Source organism: Ascaphus truei, chromosome 6 (assembly GCF_040206685.1).
Source record: "Ascaphus truei isolate aAscTru1 chromosome 6, aAscTru1.hap1, whole genome shotgun sequence".
Classification (NCBI taxonomy): domain Eukaryota; kingdom Metazoa; phylum Chordata; class Amphibia; order Anura; family Ascaphidae; genus Ascaphus; species Ascaphus truei.
Window position 1 is genome coordinate 49,597,030 of NC_134488.1, and position 21,057 is coordinate 49,618,086.

Genomic DNA, 21,057 nt, shown 5'->3' on the forward strand with positions numbered 1-21,057 from the left:
TCGTCAGCACTCCTAAACCCCCGTCAGCACTCCTAAACCCCCGTCAGCACTCCTAACCCCCCCTCAGTACTCCAAACCCCCCATCAGCACTCCAAACCCCCCCTCAGCACTCCAAACCCCCCCTCAGCACTCCTAAACCCCCGTCAGCACTCCTAAACCCCCGTCAGCACTCCTAAACCCCCGTCAGCACTCCTAACCCCCCCCCAGTACTCCAAACCCCCCCCAGCACTCCAAACCCCCCTCAGCACTCCAAACCCCCCCTCAGCACTCCAACCCCCCCCAGCACTCCAACCACCCCCTCAGCACTCCAAACCCCCCCTCAGCACTCCTAAACCCTCCCTCTCTCAGCACTCCTCACCCCCCCAGCCCCCAGCGCTCCTCACCTCCCCCCAGCGCTCCTCACCTCCCTCTCCCCAGCACTCCTCGCCCCCCTCTCCCCAGCACTCCTCGCCCTCCTCGCCCTCCTCGCCCCCCTCTCCCCAGCACTTCTTGCCCCCCTCTCCCCAGCACTCCTCGCCCCCCTCTCCCCAGCACTCCTCGCCCCCCTCTCCCCAGCACTCCTCGCCCCCCTCTCACTTCCTCTCTCCCACAGAGCCCCAGAGGATCCGCCCGCCTGCTCAGGAACCTGCACATAGATATCGGATCGCTGGGTGGAGGCTTTGAGTACGAGGTAGGAGGCTGCGCCTGTACGTGGGCGGGGCCCACACACAGCACTCTCCCCTCTCCTCCACCCCCCACTCTCCTCACCCCCCACTCTCCCCTCTCCTTCACCCCCCACTCTCCTCCACCCCCCACTCTCCCCTCTCCTTCACCCCCCACTCTCCTCCACCCCCCACTCTCTCCTCCCCTCCACCCCCCACTCTCTCCTCCCCTCCACCCCCCACTCTCTCCTCCCCTCCACCCCCCACTCTCTCCTCCCCTCCACCCCCCACTCTCTCCTCCCCTCCACCCCCCACTCTCTCCTCCACCCCCCACTCTCTCCTCCACCCCCCACTCTCTCCTCCCCTCCACCCCCCACTCTCGCCTCCCCTCCACCCCCCACTCTCGCCTCCCCTCCACCCCCCACTCTCGCCTCCCCTCCACCCGCCACTCTCGCCTCCCCTCCAACCCCCACTCTCTCCTCCACCCCCCACTCTCGCCTCCCCTCCAACCCACCCCTCCATCTTCTAAGTTGTCATAAAGCTACATTGTATCACATTTTGCTACATTGGGTGCAGATATGTGAATCTTATGTTACATTGGGTGCAGATGTGTGAATGTTGTTACATTGTGTTACATTGTGTTACATTGCAGTCGCTGTAAGTACATATCTCGCACACAATACGCCGTTTGCATTCACTAGTAAGTCCCCGAGTCCCGGGGGTCACCGCTCGCCCTTACCCTCCCCATTTATACGCCCTCCAGGAATCGGACGCCAGTGAGCCGCAGATAAGTGACCGCAGCAGAGACGCGCTGGTGAGTCTCTAAGCGACGGTCTCTGTATTGTGTGCGTACCGTTATACGGGGGTTTAACACCGCCGCACGCTGAGCGCTATCCGGGAGCGCTGGTTCCGTTCTCTCTGCCGGTTTCTTTCTTTCAATTGATTTGATGATCAAAATTGAAAAATACCTGAAAGATGTCAGCAGGTCACCATTAAAACCACCGCCATGGCGGGACCGACCCGGCAAAGTGTACTAATGGCAGTGACGTGGTTAAGGGGTCAGTCCCTCGTAGGGCTGGAGTGTACTAATGGCAGTGACGTGGTTAAGGGGTCAGTCCCTCGTAGGGCCGGAGTGTACTAATGGCAGTGACGTGGTTAAGGGGTCAGTCCCTCGTAGGGCCGGAGTGTACTAATGGCAGTGACGTGGTTAAGGGGTCAGTCCCTCGTAGGGCCGGAGTGTACTAATGGCAGTGACGTGGTTAAGGGGTCAGTCCCTCGTAGGGCCGGAGTGTACTAATGGCAGTGACGTGGTTAAGGGGTCAGTTCCTCGTAGGGCCGGAGTGTACTAATGGCAGTGACAGGGTTAAGGGGTCAGTCCCTCGTAGGGCCGGAGTGTACTAATGGCAGTGACAGGGTTAAGGGGTCAGTCCCTCGTAGGGCCGGAGTGTACTAATGGCAGTGACGGGGTTACAGGATCTCATCTCGGGGTATGAAGTATTTTTCAGTCATTCTAAGTAATTTTGTAATCTCTGGGATCCGCCCCTTGGGAGGGGGGGTGATTTCCTCAGGCTGCTCCCTTGTGTCGGACGTCTCTGTGTGCTCAGCACAAGTTTGCACAGGCATCGCCCCCTGTCTCCCTCTCTCTCGGTTCCCTGATATGGACAGGGTGGGATAAGAGGAAGAAAACACTTACATTTTTTTGCATTTAGCACAGCTAGATTTGTCCAGGGAAGATCATGAGATGGTTAAATACCTTCAAATGGTTAATTGCTTATTAATTGACTAATTAGGACTCCTTAACCCCTGCACAGCTAGTGGGACCAGCTGGTCGTTATATGAGGTTGTGATTCCCTGTGCTAGTAACGTTCCTTTTATTGCGTTCTCCGTCTGTAGGATTTTAGGTTTAGCAGTCTGTCTGCGGAGAAGATGTTGGACATCACTGACCTCTCCCCTGAACCCCTCAGCCCAAGAGTCACGGTGAGCTCCCCACATTCCCACTTCATTTGCAGTCCAGCTTTTCCCCGCTGCCAGCAGCAGGAGGATCACACGGGTTTACCCCGCTGCCGGCAGTATGAGGATCACACGGGTTTACCCCGCTGCCAGCAGCAGGAGGATCACACGGGTTTACCCCGCTGCCAGCAGCAGGAGGATCTCACGGGTTTACCCCGCTGCCAGCAGGAGGATCACACGGGTTTACCCCGCTGCAGGCAGCAGGAGGATCACACGGGTTTACCCCGCTGCCGGCAGCAGGAGGATCACACGGGTTTACCCCGCTGCCGGCAGCAGGAGGATCACACGGGTTTACCCCGCTGCAGGCAGCAGGAGGATCACACGGGTTTACCCCGCTGCAGGCAGCAGGAGGATCACACGGGTTTACCCCGCTGCCGGCAGCAGGAGGATCACACGGGTTTACCCCGCTGCCGGCAGCAGGAGGATCACATGGGTTTACCCCGCTGCCAGCAGGAGGATCACACGGGTTTACCCCGCTGCCAGCAGGAGGAGGATCACACGGGTTTACCCCGCTGCCAGCAGCAGGAGGATCACACGGGTTTACCCCGCTGCCAGCAGCAGGAGGATCACACGGGTTTACCCCGCTGCCAGCAGCAGGAGGATCACACGGGTTTACCCCGCTGCCAGCAGCAGGAGGATCACACGGGTTTACCCCGCTGCCGGCAGCAGGAGGATCACACGGGTTTACCCCGCTGCCGGCAGCAAGAGGAGGATCACACGGGTTTACCCCGCTGCCGGCAGCAAGAGGAGGATCACACGGGTTTACCCCGCTGCCGGCAGCAGGAGGATCACACGGGTTTACCCCGCTGCCAGCAGGAAGATCACACGGGTTTACCCCGCTGCCGGCAGCAGGAGGATCACATGGGTTTACCCCGCTGCCGGCAGCAGGAGGATCACACGGGTTTACCCCGCTGCCAGCAGCAAGAGGAGGATCACACAGGTTTACCCCGCTGCCGGCAGCAGGAGGATCACACGGGTTTACCCCGCTGCCGGCAGCAGGAGGATCACACGGGTTTACCCCGCTGCCGGCAGCAGGAGGATCACACGGGTTTACCCCGCTGCCAGCAGGAAGATCACACGGGTTTACCCCGCTGCCAGCAGGAGGATCACACGGGTTTACCCCGCTGCCAGCAGGAGGATCACACGGGTTTACCCCGCTGCCAGCAGGAGGATCACACGGGTTTACCCCGCTGCCAGCAGCAGGAGGAGGATCACACGGGTTTACCCCGCTGCCAGCAGCAAGAGGAGGATCACACGGGTTTACCCCGCTGCCAGCAGCAGGAGGATCACACGGGTTTACCCCGCTGCCAGCAGCAGGAGGATCACACGGGTTTACCCCGCTGCCGCAGGAGGATCACACGGGTTTACCCCGCTGCCAGCAGCAGGAGGATCACACGGGTTTACCCCGCTGCCAGCAGCAGGAGGATCACACGGGTTTACCCCGCTGCCAGCCGGAGGAGGATCACACGGGTTTACCCCGCTGCCAGCAGCAGGAGGATCACATGGGTTTACCCCGCTGCCAGCAGCAGGAGGATCACACGGGTTTACCCCGCTGCCAGCAGGAGGATCACACGGGTTTACCCCGCTGCCAGCAACAGGAGGAGGATCACACAGGTTTACCCCGCTGCCAGCAGGAGGAGGATCACATGGGTTTACCCCGCTGCCAGCAGCAGGAGGATCACATGGGTTTACCCCGCTGCCAGCAGCAGGAGGATCACACGGGTTTACCCCGCTGCCAGCAGGAGGATCACACGGGTTTACCCCGCTGCCAGCAACAGGAGGAGGATCACACGGGTTTACCCCGCTGCCGGCAGCAGGAGGATCACATGGGTTTACCCCGCTGCCAGCAACAGGAGGAGGATCACACGGGTTTACCCCGCTGCCAGCAGGAGGAGGATCACATGGGTTTACCCCGCTGCCGGCAGCAGGAGGATCACTCGGGTTTACCCCGCTGCCAGCAGGAGAAGGATCACACGGGTTTACCCCGCTGCCAGCAGGAGGATCACACGGGTTTACCCCGCTGCCAGCAGCAGGAGGAGGATCACACGGGTTTACCCCGCTGCCGGCAGCAGGAGGAGGATCACACGGGTTTACCCCGCTGCCAGCAGGAGGATCACACGGGTTTACCCCGCTGCCAGCAGCAGGAGGATCACACAGGTTTACCCAGCTGCCAGCAGGAGGATCACACGGGTTTACCCCGCTGCCAGCAGCAGGAGGATGATCACAGGTTTACCCAGCTGCCAGCAGGAGGATCACACGGGTTTACCCCGCTGCCAGCAGCAGGAGGATCACACAGGTTTACCCAGCTGCCAGCAGGAGGATCACACGGGTTTACCCCGCTGCCAGCAGGAGGAGGATCACACGGGTTTACCCCGCTGCCGGCAGCAGGAGGATCACTCGGGTTTACCCCGCTGCCAGCAGGAGGATCACACGGGTTTACCCCGCTGCCAGCAACAGGAGGAGGATCACACGGGTTTACCCCGCTGCCAGCAGGAGGAGGATCACATGGGTTTACCCCGCTGCCGGCAGCAGGAGGATCACTCGGGTTTACCCAGCTGCCAGCAGGAGGATCACACGGGTTTACCCCGCTGCCAGCAGCAGGAGGATGATCACATGGGTTTACCCCGCTGCCAGCAGGAGGATCACACGGGTTTACCCCGCTGCCAGCAACAGGAGGAGGATCACACGGGTTTACCCCGCTGCCAGCAGGAGAAGGATCACACGGGTTTACCCAGCTGCCAGCAGCAGGAGGATCACACAGGTTTACCCAGCTGCCAGCAGGAGGATCACACGGGTTTACCCCGCTGCCTGCAGGAGGAGGATCTCACGGGTTTACCCCGCTGCCGGCAGGAGGAGGATCACACAGGTTTACCCCGCTGCCAGCAGCAGGAGGATCACACGGGTTTACCCCGCTGCCGGCAGCAGGAGGATCACACGGGTTTACCCCGCTGCCGGCAGCAGGAGGATCACACGGGTTTACCCCGCTGCCAGCAGCAGGAGGATCACACGGGTTTACCCCGCTGCCAGCAGGAGGATCACACGGGTTTACCCCGCTGCCAGCAGGAGGATCACACGGTTTTACCCCGCTGCCGGCAGCAGGAGGATCACACGGGTTTACCCCGCTGCCAGCAGGAGGAGGATCACACGGGTTTACCCCGCTGCCAGCAGGAGGAGGATCACACGGGTTTACCCCGCTGCCAGCAGGAGGAGGATCACACGGGTTTACCCCGCTGCCAGCAGCAGGAGGATCACATGGGTTTACCCCGCTGCCAGCAGGAGGATCACACGGGTTTACCCCGCTGCCAGCAGGAGGATCACACGGGTTTACCCCGCTGCCAGCAGCAGGAGGATCACACAGGTTTTCCTCGCTGCGTCCTGCGTATCTCTGTCCCTCCCCCGCTCTGTATAACTGCCCCCTCCTTATTTCTGTCCCTCCCCCCTCTGTATAACTACCCCACTTATCTCTGTCCCTCCCCCCTCTGTATAACTACCCCACTTATCTCTGTCCCTCCCCCCCTCTGTATAACTACCCCACTTATCTCTGTCCCTCCCCCGCTCTGTATAACTGCCCCCTCCTTATTTCTGTCCCTCCCCCCTCTCTGTATAACTACCCCACTTATCTCTGTCCCTCCCCCACTCTGTATAACTGCCCCCTCCTTATTTCTGTCCCTGCCCCCCTTATCTCTGTCCCTCCCAGTTCGGTATATCTGCCCCCCTTACCTTTGTACCACCCCGCTCTGTATAGATGCCCCCTGTCACGGAAGACCAGGACTAATACCAGGGATCAACTCGCCAGACAGAATCACAAGAGTTTATCAAATTGATTTATTGGAAAAAGGTTATCCACAACTATACATATACACAGACAACACACTCAGGCCTCGTCCAGGGTAGAAGTGAGAAAGCTGGCGGTCGAGCACCGTAACGCCAGGCGCTCATGTTGATCAGGCGATTCCTAGCCAGCTAGTTGTGCAAGTAGGGTGGAGTGCCGGGCAGCGTGCCCGGGATGTCACGTGAACGGTTCGCCCTCATTGGCTGAACCGCGCACGTGACCAGGGCAAGCGCGACAAATACAAAAAGATATGTCTAGGCAAGTATTGCGCCTCTGCACGCTCATGTGCACGCACTCGCGCAGGATGGATGGGGGGATTGAGTTTTATTGTTTTAATCGCGAGCGAGCTCACTTGCATGCTCTCACCCTGGATGTGGTCATACTCGCAACTGGAGTACCCTATAACGTGGGTGCAGGGATCTCCCTAAGAGATTTCCCCTGGTTGTAGCTTCACTGCAGTGGCCTCTGAGACAGGACCAGGCCTGGCCCCAGCACTGGAGCTGACCCTGCAGCTGGAATCCCCACTGGTACATCAAACCGGAGCTGCAGCTAAAAGCCAAAGCTACTGCCACTCCTTCAGCTAACTAGGGTTCTCCCTCCCCACCTTTTTATACACTAAGCCAGGGGTGCACAAACTGGGGGGCGCGGCGGTTACACAGGCCCTGCGCTCTTCCCGGAGGCATTTAAATGAAATGCCGGGGGATCGCGTGAGGCCTCTGCAACTTCCCTTACCTTGTCTTCGGCGACACGTTGCCATGGCAACGTGACCCCGTAGCCTCATTTGACGCTGGAGACAAGGTAAAGAGGGGGGGGGAGAGCAGGCAGGGGGGCGCAGGGGGGAAAGTTAGCGCACCCCTGCACTAAGCCACAACATTCAGGGCCAGGTGCTTTCTACCTGCCCAGTCCCTGATTGGTGGGTAGGAAGGTGCTGTTTACCTGCCCAGCCCCTGATTGGTGGGTAGGAAGGTGCTGTTTACCTGCCCAGCCCCTGATTGGTGGGTAGGAAGGTGCTGTTTACCTGCCCAGCCCCTGATTGGTGGGTAGGATGGTGCCGTTTACCTGCCCAGCCCCTGATTGGTGGGTAGGAAGGTGCTGTTTACCTGCCCAGCCCCTGATTGGTGGGTAGGATGGTGCTGTTTACCTGCCCAGCCCCTGATTGGTGGGTAGGAAGGTGCTGTTTACCTGCCCAGCCCCTGATTGGTGGGTAGGATGGTGCTGTTTACCTGCCCAGCCCCTGATTGGTGGGTAGGAAGGTGCTGTTTACCTGCCCAGCCCCTGATTGGTGGGTAGGAAGGTGCTGTTTACCTGCCCAGCCCCTGATTGGTGGGTAGGATGGTGCTGTTTACCTGCCCAGCCCCTGATTGGTGGGTAGGAAGGTGCTGTTTACCTGCCCAGCCCCTGATTGGTGGGTAGGATGGTGCTGTTTACCTGCCCAGCCCCTGATTGGTGGGTAGGAAGGTGCTGTTTACCTGCCCAGCCCGATTGGTTGCTTTAAATGAAACATGAAAAAATAGATGATCCAGGGCACTACGGAATTTTCAAAAAGAATTTGTTCGATCGTTAAACAACGTTTCAGCCAACAGCGTGGTCTTTCTCTAGGGACTACTAGACATTCTAGTCACTAGAGAAAGACCACGCTGTTGGCTGAAACGTTGGGTTTAATGATCGAACAAATTCTTTTTGAAGATTCCGTGGTGCCCTGGATCATCTATTTTTTCATGTAGCTTTTGGATCTTTTTTAGACGGGAATCCCCTGAACCAGGATGTACAAGTAACTGCAAGTATAATATTGTTTATTTTCTATATGGTGTGCAGCATTCCATCTCCTTACAGTATGCTTTAAATGAAACATAGCATTGGTTACATGAAACTGCTACAGGGGAAGGTCACAGACACTATGCAACATTTCTCCTGCAAACAAAATTAACCCCTGGTCCCTGAAGTGCTGGAACAGGCTAAGACATAGTACATAGATATACATGCACATAACATAATACAACTGTGTTATTGACAGGTAGGGGTAATGCAGGACTTGACTTTTATTAAACGCAGTTATATTTACCCCTACTGTCACCTGCCCTTACCTTTGTACCACCCTGCTCCTGTATAGAGGCCCTGCTTACCTTTGTCCCACCCTCTCTCTGTATAGATGCCTCCTATATTTGTCCCACCCTCTCTCTGTATAGATGCCCCCCCATACCTTTGTCCCACCCTCTCTCTTTATAGATGCCCCCCATACCTTTGTCCCACCCTCTCTCTGTATAGATGCCCCCCATACCTTTGTCCTACCCTCTCTCTGTATAGATGCCCCCATACCTTTGTCCCACCCTCTCTCTGTATAGATGCCCCACCCCCTGTCTTTGTATCACCCCGCTCTGTATAGATGCCCCCCTATTCTGAAGCCAGGGTCACGTTGGTATGAATGGCTCCCGATAGCATTAACACAGTTCCCTTTTAAATCACTCCAAGTCCTGTAATATTTCCTCCACTTTATTGGGAAAGGGTAGCAGGGTACAGATACTTGTGGATGGTGTGTAGTGGTGATTGTTAGTTAGGAACCGGTAAAAAGAGATGGCCTCACCAAGGGGGATAAACAGAGAAGGGGTTCTTTACTCACTGTCTCCAGGGTGGAAAAAGGAAGTGAGGTGCAGTGTGGGTAAAGGAATAGTCTAGGGGCAGACCATGTCTGAACAAACAGGAGGGGGGGGCAGACTAGCCCATTCTGGTGAGGATCTCAGAAACTGCTGTAGCAGCTTACTGACTGCCTGCTCACAGGCAGAAAGGGCAACATATTGATACATCACACAGGCACGGTGTGTGTATGTGGAACCAATGCTTGTAGCTGAACTTAAGGAGCTGACAAGCAGAAGGGGGGTCGGGCAGGAATGTGATTCTTGTTCCATGACACTCCCCGTCTGGTATCTGGAGATACCACTATATAACTGGAATATGTGGAACATATGTGCAATGCATAACAAAGATAACATCACATTCTCAAACAATGCAAGAGTCCATGTCCACATAGCGATGTGACACCGGCCGGTATCACTGGTATCAAGGTCCCTTGGCCAAGGTTCTTTGGCAAAGGATGCAGGGTGGATGCACAGCTCCAGGTTTGCTGGTTGCACCACAATGTCTTTGTATAAAAGTCTCTGGCACTGTTTCCTTTTAGTCTTGTAAGAGAACAGTCCTTTTGTCTCTGTAGTTTCACCCACAGAGTGTATCCCCTTGTAGGTATACCAGCCGTGGCAGCCTGTTGCTCTATCACCTGGCGTTTGGCAGAAGGAGAGGGCTTTTGGCTCCTTGTGGGAGCGGATTACTGTCCCCGGAAAACTGGTTGTCGAATGTAATTCAATAAAGGGGGCGTCGTTTAGGGAGACTCCCTGAAGCTGAGTGCTGGGGTTGAACATTACCCGGATTTGATCGGGTTCCTGAGGGTGGTAGGCCCCAGGTGATTGGAGGTACCGACATTCTTCGCCTTCCTCCATTAGAGGTGCTGGCTTTGCGTGGCCGGTAAAGAATATCTTCTGGATGAAGACCACAAAGTTGTTTTTGGTCTCTGGTTCCCTTTGTAGGCCGCAGAGGTGCGAGGTGAACCTAGAGATGGCATGTTCTCCATTGTTTGGGAAGCGCCTCCTTGGTGAACGGAATGGTAGCAGAGTCACCCGACTGCTTAGTCCGTCTTTAGAGAGCTCCTTCGCTGTTAACTCCGGGAATCCTCTATCTTCCCTTGATGGTGTTTGCTTGTCATCGTTCCTCGTTGTCTGGAACGCTATGCACCGTAGTTCATCGGTACATTTCTCTTGCACGAGAACATCTCCGCGTAGTTTGGTGAAACGCTTTTGTGTTTCTTTGTTGACTGCCATCGGGAGGTTGTTTTCTCCCTGGACATGACGAAGAACAGTCTCTTTTGTCCTTGTAAATCCTTTTGGGAAATGTCTCTGCAACTGTCCCCTCTTACGTGTTTGAACGAACAGTCCTTTTGACACTGGCTTCGCCTGTGGGGCGCAATCTTTTGCAGCTATGCCAGCCGTGGCAATTGGTTGCTCTGTTGCTTGATACTCTGTGGAGAGGAACAACTGTACGTCTTAATTGTGCCCTTGCTCGCGGGAGTATTGTCTGATTGTTTGTTGTTTTTAGGACGATCCCTTTATCGGTCACCTTTGGGAGGTTACTCTCTTCCTTCGGTGGAGTCGACTCATCATCCTTGGCTGTCTGGACTGCTGAGCATCCTAAGCCATTGTCGCATACCATCGGCGTGAGGATGTCTTTGTTGGTCTCAGGGGTGTGACCTTGTCTTTTCTCTTCACTTGGCCCTTCGGTCACTTGGAGATGGCCAAGACATGGTTCAGAGAGAGATGTGTGTCCACATTCTGTCACCTCCGTTCTGCGGGCATCAACGTAGTCTTGCCCGTGCTCTTTGTTAGTGCACGAGTTGCCCACTATCACCCATCCTAGGTCGAGTCTTTGGGCGTATGGCGCGTTGTGGGGTCCATTATGCTGTTTACGGACTTTATGTACCCTCATGATGTCCCTACCGAGCAGCAGCAGGATCTTGGCGTCTTGTTCCACCGGCCGGATGTGGTTGGCTATTCCTTTGAGCTGGGGGTAATGGAGTGCCACGTCTGGTGTGGGTATCTCGTCCCTGTTTGTGGCCATGTGGTTGCACTCGATGAGTGTGGGAAGGGGTATGTTCACTTTGCCGTCTATTGAGCATATGGTGTAGCCATTCACTCTTCTCCCTGTGGTCTCCATTTGCCCTGCGCACGTTCTGAGAGTGTAAGGAGAAGCACCATCTTGTATGTTAAACATGTCGAAGAACTCTGACCTGACCAGTGATCGGTTGCTCTGGTCGTCGAGGATTGCGTACATCCGAATAGCCTTCTCAGGTTGTCCCTGGGGGTGCACTGCGACAAGGCATATTTTGGAGCAGGACATTTTGTCACCTTTTTTTCCGCAAACCTCAGTGCGCTGAGATGTGACGGATGTTGACTCTCCTTCTTCTTTCTCCCCGACATGCTCCGCTATGGAGGATGGGTTCTTGAGTTGGTGGAGTGTCATCGCCTCTGGGTGTAACGCAGTCACGTGCTTGTCACTATCGCACACTGTGCATTTGATCTCTTCCTTACAGTCCCTGGCTAGGTGAGTCGTGGAACCGCAGCACTTGAAGCAAACTCCGAATTCTCCAAGTAACCTCTTGCGTTCCTCCAGGGACTTCATCCTGAACCCAAAGCACTTGTTGAGTGGGTGTGGCTTCTTGTGTATGGGACATTCCCTGTTTGGGTCCCTTGGTTCCTTGTCTCCGGCGACCGACTGATCGGGAGTAGTTTGGGTCGTGGGAGGCACGTCCGTCCTGCGGGCCGAGATGGGTGTTTGGGGGTTACCATATCTCGTCGCTGGTCTCTCGTTCTTCAGGCTGCTCGCACTGTATGTGGTTTGCGTACCTAAGATGAAACTGGGATCGTTCCTTGTCCTTGCCGCTTCGCGGATGAAGGTCACGAAGAATGAGAATGGGGGGAAGACGACTTGCTTCTCCCTTTTGTATTTGGAGCCTTGTGAAAGCCACCTTTCTTGGAGGTTGAAGGGTAGCTTCTCCAGGATGGGTCTCACTCCACGAGCTGAATCTAGGGCGTTGAGACCTATTAAAGAATGGTCTTTCCTTGCGAACTCCAGTTCTTGCAGCAGGTCTCCAAGATCTCGTAACTTCGAGTAGTCTTTAGTTGTGATCTTGGGGAAGCTCTCGATTCTTTTGAAGAGTGAATCCTCGACTGCTTCAGGGCTGCCATAGGACTCTTCTAGCCTTTCCCACACTAGGTCAAGACCTACTTGGGGTTGATGCACGTTTGCCGTCCGAAGTCTCTGCGCTTGCTCCCTGGATACGTTCCCCAGGAACTTGACTAACAGGTTGAGCTCTTCCCTTGCTGAGAAGTCCAAGCTGTCGATTGCGTCTTTGAACGTGAACTTCCACGTCCGGTAGTTCTCAGGGCGGTCGTCGAAGCTGATGAGTCCTGCGTGCACCAAGTCGCGCCGGATCATGTACTTGGCTATGTCTGTCAGACCTGAGACATCGGCGCGTTTGTCCCGTTCTGAGGTAGTTGCTGGGAGGGTCCGTGCGGTCGCCTCTTCCTTGGCATGGACGCGTGATGACTGCTGGCCAGTGTGAGGGGCTGTTTTCTCCCGCGTGGGTGTACCTGGATTGCGAGCCTGTTGTGGTGCATCCATGTGCGCGCTGGCGTGTGGATCACTGTTGCGGCTGTGGCTATCCCAGGTAGCATGTGCCATTGATGGAGCAGCGTCTTCTCCTCGTGGTCCTAGCGAGTCTTCGGTATCTGTGGAGTCGCTCCATCCGTGTTGAGATGGTGCGCTGGTGTTCACACTGAAGAGGCTCCTGACGTAGTCTTCAGTGCGTTGGACTGGATCCTCTGAGGCTATCCGTCTGTACGGTAGCTCCCCGCCGTCCTGTCTCGCAGCTGCTTCTAGGACTTCGGCTTGGGCTATGGCGGCAGCGGCGTCCTCTTCTTTGCTTAGAGCCTCTAGATCCGCGTCTAATTCGGCCTTTCTACGCGCATTGGCAGCGGCGGCGGCAGTGGCAGCGGCGGCGGTAGCAGCGGCGGCGGCATTGGCAGCGGCGGCGGCCTGCTCCTTCTCTTCTATGCGCGCCTTTTCTGCCCTTACAGCCGCCTCTCTCCGACCATATTCGGCCCTGGCACGTGCGGCCTCTGCTGTGGCTCGCGCCTTGGTAGCGCTCGCGCTTGCGCTGGACGCGTTAGATTGTGCTGATCTTGCTGACCTTGATGAGTGCCTGGATGTGCCGGAGCGCTGCGATGCGGTTTCCAGCAAAAGGTCTTTCCTCTTACTCTCGGCTTCCGTGATAGAGGTTCGCACGCGGCTGTCACGTGTCAAGTCAATATTGAGCTGTAAGTCCCTTTCTTGCAGGCTTTCGCCGGTATTAGCCCTGGCCAAGTAAGTGACGTATGCCTCTGGCAGCTCTTGGTAGCGTGCGTGATCTATCTTTAATTGAGTTATTGCCTGCTCGAGCTGTTGTACAGAATTGCCAGCGCCGGCGACATTGCGTATCCCAAGTGTGGTTGTTTCCCAGGCCAACTCTAATTTAGCGCGGTGCGCTTCAATGTCAGTCTCATATTTTTCGCGGCCCTTTTGTGTCAGTGTGACTGTCCGTTTAGGCCTTGCGCCTGCCTGCGCCTGTTGCAGATGCGCAGCGGTATCTGTGTCTGAGAGATCGCTTTCCTGCGTGATGTCTGGTGAGGCTCTGAGTTCTGCCATGCTGTAGGTGTGTGTAGGCCTTTTGCCAGTGCGTGTGGCGTGCGGTCTTTTACCTTTTCAGCGATGGGCGTCTGTCTCAGATGATGCCGAGCGGTGTCCTGCAGTGTGCAGCGTTGGGTTAGTTGTACTTACAGGTGTCCGTTGGCTCCTCACTGTGGGGCTGAGCAGCGGGTGGACTCAGACAGAGAAAAAGGCAGTTAGGAATTGTAAGAGAAGCACTGTTTGTTGCAAGGCTGCTGTGCAGTTTGAGCTACTGGTTGTCTGTGAAAGCTGCAGACTGTTTGCAGTTTTAGCTACTTGGTGCTTCCTTTGTGTAGTATTAGCAAAGTAAGGCTGCTCACTGTCTTTGCATAAAGCTGTGGTAGTTTGCTGTGTAGAGGCTTGTGGCTCTGTGTAGCAACGTGCTTGTGCAATGTGGTGAGAGACTGCTGTTTATTTGCTATGTAAGCTGCTTGCTTGTTTCTTTAGCATAAAGGCTGTGGGTAGCAGCTCCTCTGTGTGTATTTCCCAAGGCACACGGTCCTCTTTTTACTATTCTGAAGCCAGGGTCACGTTGGTATGAATGGCTCCCGATAGCATTAACACAGTTCCCTTTTAAATCACTCCAAGTCCTGTAATATTTCCTCCACTTTATTGGGAAAGGGTAGCAGGGTACAGATACTTGTGGATGGTGTGTAGTGGTGATTGTTAGTTAGGAACCGGTAAAAAGAGATGGCCTCACCAAGGGGGATAAACAGAGAAGGGGTTCTTTACTCACTGTCTCCAGGGTGGAAAAAGGAAGTGAGGTGCAGTGTGGGTAAAGGAATAGTCTAGGGGCAGACCATGTCTGAACAAACAGGAGGGGGGGCAGACTAGCCCATTCTGGTGAGGATCTCAGAAACTGCTGTAGCAGCTTACTGACTGCCTGCTCACAGGCAGAAAGGGCAACATATTGATACATCACACAGGCACGGTGTGTGTATGTGGAACCAATGCTTGTAGCTGAACTTAAGGAGCTGACAAGCAGAAGGGGGGTCGGGCAGGAATGTGATTCTTGTTCCATGACACCCCCCTTACCTTTGTCCCACCCTCTCTCTGTATAGATGCCCCTCTCACTGCCCTTTCCCAGAGAGCGGGCACAGCTACGTGACAGCACTGCAGTGTGTCTGTGTGAGCTGCAGGTGGCAGCAGTGTGCCACGTGTCATATTCCCCACCCTGGCATGCCAGTGCGCTCTGCCTGAGCTCAGCTGGCGCTCAGTGGGCACCTGTGTGTGAGGGAATATCCTGCCGGTGATATCAGGAGCAGGTGTGACAAGCAGAGAACCACACGGTGCCAGAGGGCCCGCCGAGGCACAGCCACCCTGGGTTACTATTAACATTCACTATTATTCATAGAGATGTGCCTAAAAGCTGCAATATATAGGAAATAGGGAGGGAAAATTTGCATTTTAGTAGAAAAGTGCTGGTTTGTATTCGTGAGACGCTGTGATGGTCGGGGTAAGTGTGACTGCGTTTAATAAAGGTAAATCCCAGCATTACCTCTACCTGTCAGTACTACATATTATGTTTGTATATATATATATCTGTATTGTAAATCTGGTTCCAGCACTTCAGGAACCAGGGGTTAATGTTATGTTCAGCTGGAATGTTGCAAAGTGTCTGTGATCTTTCCAAGTAAGGCCCGGTCCCGCTGGCAACTGCAGCGCCCGCTGTGGCGGACGCTGCAGGGACGAGAGCCCTCCCCTCAATGGCGCCGGGCCCGCTGCGAGGGGGGGCCGCAGCGCTGGGGCGAGAGTTGCTCCTGCTCTCAATAGAATTGAGAGCAGGACTCGTGACGGAGCGCTAAGCCACGCCCCCGGCGGTTCAGCCAATGAGGGCGAACCTGCCGGGTGACGTCATGGCCGCGCCCCCGTCACTCTCCCGCCACGGGCCCCCCCCCCCCCCCAGGTCTCTCTTCCTGCAGCTCACTGCAGACCGAGGAATCGGCTGCACGCGCCGCCAGTCTCGCTGGCGCGCGTGCAGCGGAGGTACTGGGGCCTCAGCCTTAGGCTAAGGCCCCGCTCCCAGTGTCAGCGCGCCCGCACTGCAGACAGGCGGTGCGCTGACATACACAGACCGCGATATGCGGTCTGTAGGGAGCGGGAGGTGGGCGGGAGTGGGAGGCTTGACAGGGAGGGGGGGCGTTTTTTGAGCGGAGGGACCCGCTACTCTCCCCCCCCCTCCCTCCACGGACTCGGGCTGGAGCTGCTGAGGGTAACTTTAAACACACACACGCAGGCACTCATACACACACACACACACACGCGCACACACACACAGGCAGGCAGGCACTCACCTGCTTTCACTCCACACTCCTCCCCGCTCCCCGAAGCCTCTCCTCCTCCTGAAGCCTCCCCTCCCCATTGGCTCACAGCCACACCACGTGACGCGTCAACGCTAGGGAACACCATTCTCTTGTGTCTCCTAGCGGCTGACGCGCCACAGCGTGTAGTCAGCTGTGCCGCCAGGGGGGACCGGGACCGGTTCGCGAGGATTCCCCTGCTGGTGGGGAACTCGCGACATGGCCGCCCGCGCCAACGAGCGCAGCGGGACCGAGGCCTTACTCTTTGCATGTAACTGTGTTTGTTGTTTCACCAATCAGGGGCTGGGTCATATTGCAAACACCTGGGGGGAGGAAGACCCCTAGCTAGATGAGATAAGATCAGCTCCGCTTTAGCTGTGAGCTCAGAGTTCTTTAGCAGAGGCAGCTGGAAAGAAGCTGCGAGTAACCGGGAGAAGTTGCAGAAGATCCGGCAGGAATAAAGAACAGGAAAAATCTTTAGGGAGGTCCCTGCACCCAAGTTTATAGGCTAACCCCAGTTTCCCAGGTGTGTGTGTTGATTTACTGTAAATAGTTGTGGATATTTATTTTTCCAATAAATACATTTGATAAACTCTGTGTTTCTGTCCAGCGAATTAATCCCTGGTGTGATAGCCCTGGTCTCCCGTGACAGACGCCATTAAAGTTTGTAAGGCATTGATTCTAAAAAGAAATAATCCGCGAGAGCGCTCACACCTGTTTATACGCACGAGACGTTATCAGTCACCAACATTCATCTGCAATACTCATTTTGCAGAGAGATGGTTACAGCCACAAGCTGTCCCGCAACCCCTGCATGTCACATCCCTGCTCACCGCCATCCCACGCTATGTGGGTCACTGGCAACCTTTTATACTCCCCACAAGGGTCAGGAAATGGAATGAAACACAAATGGCAAGGGAGGAGAGCAAAACTTGTGCTCGCTCATGGTGCCGGGTGATGACGTGAGGTGGTGGGATGCCGGGTGATGACGTGAGGTGGTGGGATGCCGGGTGATGGGGTGGTGGGGTGCCGGGTGATGACGTGAGGTGGTGGGATGCCGGGTGATGGCATGAGGTGGTGGGATGCCGGGTGATGACGTGAGGTGGTGGGATGCCGGGTGATGGCATGAGGTGGTGGGGTGCCGGGTGATGGCATGAGGTGGTGGGATGCCGGGTGATGGCGTGGGGTGATGGGGTGCTGGGTGATGACGTGAGGTGGTGGGATGCCGGGTGATGGGGTGGTGGGGTGCCGGGTGATGACGTGAGGTGGTGGGATGCCGGGTGATGACGTGAGGTGGTGGGGTGCCGGGTGATGACGTGAGGTGGTGGGATGCCGGGTGATGGCATGAGGTGGTGGGATGCCGGGTGATGACGTGAGGTGGTGGGATGCCGGGTGATGACGTGAGGTGGTGGGATGCCGGGTGATGGCATGAGGTGGTGGGGTGCCGGGTGATGGCATGAGGTGGTGGGATGCCGGGTGATGGCGTGGGGTGGTGGGGTGCTGGGTGATGACGTGAGGTGGTGGGATGCCGGGTGGTGGGGTGCCGGGTGATGACGTGAGGTGGTGGGATGCCGGGTGATGGCATGGGGTGGTGGGGTGCTGGGTGATGACGTGAGGTGGTGGGATGCCGGGTGATGGGGTGGTGGGGTGCCGGGTGATGACGTGAGGTGGTGGGATGCCGGGTGATGGCGTGGGGTGGTGGGTTGCTGGGTGATGACGTGAGGTGGTGGGATGCCGGGTGATGGCGTGGGGTGGTGGGGTGCCGGGTGATGGCGTGAGGTGGTGGGATGCCGGGTGATGACGTGAGGTGGTGGGATGCCGGGTGATGGCGTGGGGTGGTGGGATGCCGGGTGATGACGTGAGGTGGTGGGATGCCGGGTGATGGGGTGGGGTGGTGGTGTGCCGGGTGATGACGTGAGGTGGTGGGATGCCGGGTGATGGCGTGGGGTGGTGGGATGCCGGGTGATGGCGTGGGGTGGTGGGATGCCGGGTGATGGCGTGGGGTGGTGGGGTGATGGCGTGAGGTGGTGGGATGCCGGGTGATGACGTGAGGTGGTGGGATGCCGGGTGATGGCGTGGGGTGGTGGGATGCCGGGTGATGACGTGAGGTGGTGGGATGCCGGGTGATGGGGTGGGGTGGTGGTGTGCCGGGTGATGACGTGAGGTGGTGGGATGCCGGGTGATGGCGTGGGGTGGTGGGATGCCGGGTGATGGCGTGAGGTGGTGGGATGCCGGGTGATGGCGTGGGGTGGTGGGGTGCCGGGTGATGACATGAGGTGGTGGGGTGCCGGGTGATGACGTGAGGTGGTGGGATGCCGGGTGATGGGGTGGGGTGGTGGGATGCCGGGTGATGGCGTGAGGTGGTGGGATGCCGGGTGATGGCGTGGGGTGGTGGGGTGCCGGGTGATGACATGAGGTGGTGGGGTGCCGGGTGATGGGGTGGGGTGGTGGTGTGCCAGGTGATGATGGATTTGTCTTGCTCGTATATAATAACGTTTGTATTTTAACTGCAGGAACCAAAAGAGGAGGATCTGGATGAGGAGGTGGAGGAGGAAATGAGTGAGGAAGATGTGGGGGAGCAGAGGAAGGTCCTGGCACAGGCCCCTGAGAGGTATAGCACAGACAGAGCTGTGACAGAGATTCCACAGATAGGAATGTTCTATTGTGTCCCATGATCATTCTCTTCATGCTGCAATAGGAATGCGTTTATAAGCCGTTAATTAGGGGACCCCAATGTTCTTAGGAATTAACACTCTCTTGACTCTTAGAAGTTACACCATGTTGCCCGTGTCCTTGCAGGCGCGTCCTCCTAGAGCAGGATCCTGCAGGCTCAGCGGCAGAATACCTGAGAGGTGCAGTTACGCCGGCAGAGACGCAGCTAGAGGAACGCAGGCAGAGACAGCAGGGACTGCGAGAGGCGCTGAGGACGGACGAGGAAGAGGAGGAACGCAGGCAGAGACAGCAGGGACTGCGAGAGGCGCTGAGGACGGACGAGGAAGAGGAGGAACGCAGGCAGAGACAGCAGGGACTGCGAGAGGCGCTGAGGAAGGACGAGGAAGAGGAGGAACGTGGGCAGAGACAGCAAGGACTGCGAGAGGCGCTGAGGAAAGACGAGGAAGAGGAGGAACGCAGGCAGAGGCTGCAGGAACTGCAAGGGGCGCTGAGGAAAGACGAGGAAGAGGAGGAACGTGGGCAGAGGCAGCAGGAACTGGGAGAGGCACTGAGGAAGGACGAGGAAGAGGAGGAACGCAGGCAAAGGCTGCAAGGACTGGGAGAGGCACTGAGGAAGGACGAGGAAGAGGAGGAACGCAGGCAGAGGCTGCAGGGACTGGGAGAGACGCTGAGGGAGGAAGAGGAGGAACGTGGGCAGAGGCTGCAGGGACTGGGAGAGGCACTGAGGAAGGACGAGGAAGAGGAGGAACGCAGGCAGAGGCTGCAGGGACGGGGAGAGACGCTGGGGAAAGACGAGGAAGAGGAGGAACGCAGGCAGAGGCTGCAGGGACGGGGAGAGACGCTGGGGAAAGACGAGGAAGAGGAGGAACGCAGTCAGAGATGGCAGGAACTGGGAGAGGCGCTGAGGAAGGAAGAGGAGGAACGCAGGCAGAGACGGCAGGAACTGGGGGTGGCGCAGAGGAAGGACCAGAAAGTGGAGGAACACAGGCAGAGACGACAGGAACTGGGAGAGGCGCTGAGGAAGGAAGAGGAGGAACGCAGGCAGAGGCTGCAGGGACTGGGAGAGGCGCTGAGGAAGGACGAGGAAGAGGAGGAACGCAGGCAGAGGCTGCAGGAACTGCGAGAGGCGCAGAGGAAGGGCGAGGAAGAAGAGGAACGGGAGCTGCACCAGCAGCAGGAGAGCAGCCTGAGGTATCCGCATTACTCATTACTCATTAGTAATAGTAGAGAAAGTATGTTGTATAAACCGCAGTACTGTACGCATGGTTGTGATCCTGATGTAAGTACGCTGTGGGTGCACGGGAACAATGAAGAGACTCCTAATCTCTCCAAAGTACACTATAGACCACTCCAGGTGTTCCCCGCACTCCAAATGAACACGAGAGTAAAATATACTTACAATGTATTATAGAGCAAAAAACATGTAACAACAATATGTACATGCAATACTATTGTGTATCATTGAGCAAAGAACATGTGACAACAATATGCAACCGCAAGTTACAAGTAATAATTCGATGCAGGAAGGGGATGAGGGATAGTGAGGAAGGGGGAATGTGATATTCCTAATCAAGTGAGGGTAGGGTAAAGAAACCTCTTAAGAGGGAGGATATTGGTGTACGAAGAAGCGGGGGGGGGGGCAACGTTTCGGGGTTAAGTTCCCCTTCTACAGGCCCATTTCCATCGCTTCCACAAAAGTGGGACTACGGTACTTCCCGGCTCAATCACAACTTAACCCTCCTTGTCTGAAGAGAACAATAGAAAATAATTCAATTGTTTATGAAAACAGGTAAATGCAAACAGTATTACATACACTGGACTATATCATCCACATTACTCATTAGTAATAGTATTTCTATCATGCCCTGAAGGAGTTACTTGCTTTTGAAGTGTGTAAATCCTGTTGGATCCCACACTGTGTGCAACATTTGGGTAAGTGGCATTGGGACATGTTGACTAAACAGTGCTGTTCCACAAGACGCTTGCAAGTGAATGGGCTGTAAAGTGTTTTCCAGCCCCAGAGCACGAGTAAGTGTATTATTATAGGCAGTGGTCGACAAATCACCAAAAAATCTACTCCACGAACAAAAAAATCTACTCGCCACCTAGTACCACACGTGTCCTGCTTGGGCCAATAGGAGCTCGCCACAATGTTAAATTCACTCGCCTGGGGCGTGCAAATGTATAGGTTTGTCGAACACTGATTATAGGTATCAGTACACCAGAGGGCGAGTAAGTGTATTATTATAGGTATCAGTACACCAGAGGGCGAGTAAGTGTATTATTATAGGTATCA

At 56.1% G+C, this 21,057-nt stretch overlaps 1 protein-coding gene across 5 annotated transcripts in view; it reads left to right on the forward strand.

Moving 5' to 3' along the window:
* Nucleotides 1-21,057, forward strand: part of CEP164 (centrosomal protein 164) — a 98,833-nt gene that overhangs the window by 18,773 nt on the left and 59,003 nt on the right. For 4 of the 5 annotated variants that reach the window (XM_075604231.1, XM_075604233.1, XM_075604236.1 and 1 more), the window contains 5 exons: nucleotides 593-670; nucleotides 1,405-1,455; nucleotides 2,535-2,618; nucleotides 18,602-18,699; nucleotides 18,888-19,952. In XM_075604231.1, the coding sequence (XP_075460346.1) occupies nucleotides 593-670; nucleotides 1,405-1,455; nucleotides 2,535-2,618; nucleotides 18,602-18,699; nucleotides 18,888-19,952 (1,376 nt within the window). The remainder of the gene's footprint in view (nucleotides 1-592; nucleotides 671-1,404; nucleotides 1,456-2,534; nucleotides 2,619-18,601; nucleotides 18,700-18,887; nucleotides 19,953-21,057) is intronic. The other variant, XM_075604235.1, reaches the window with a different exon arrangement.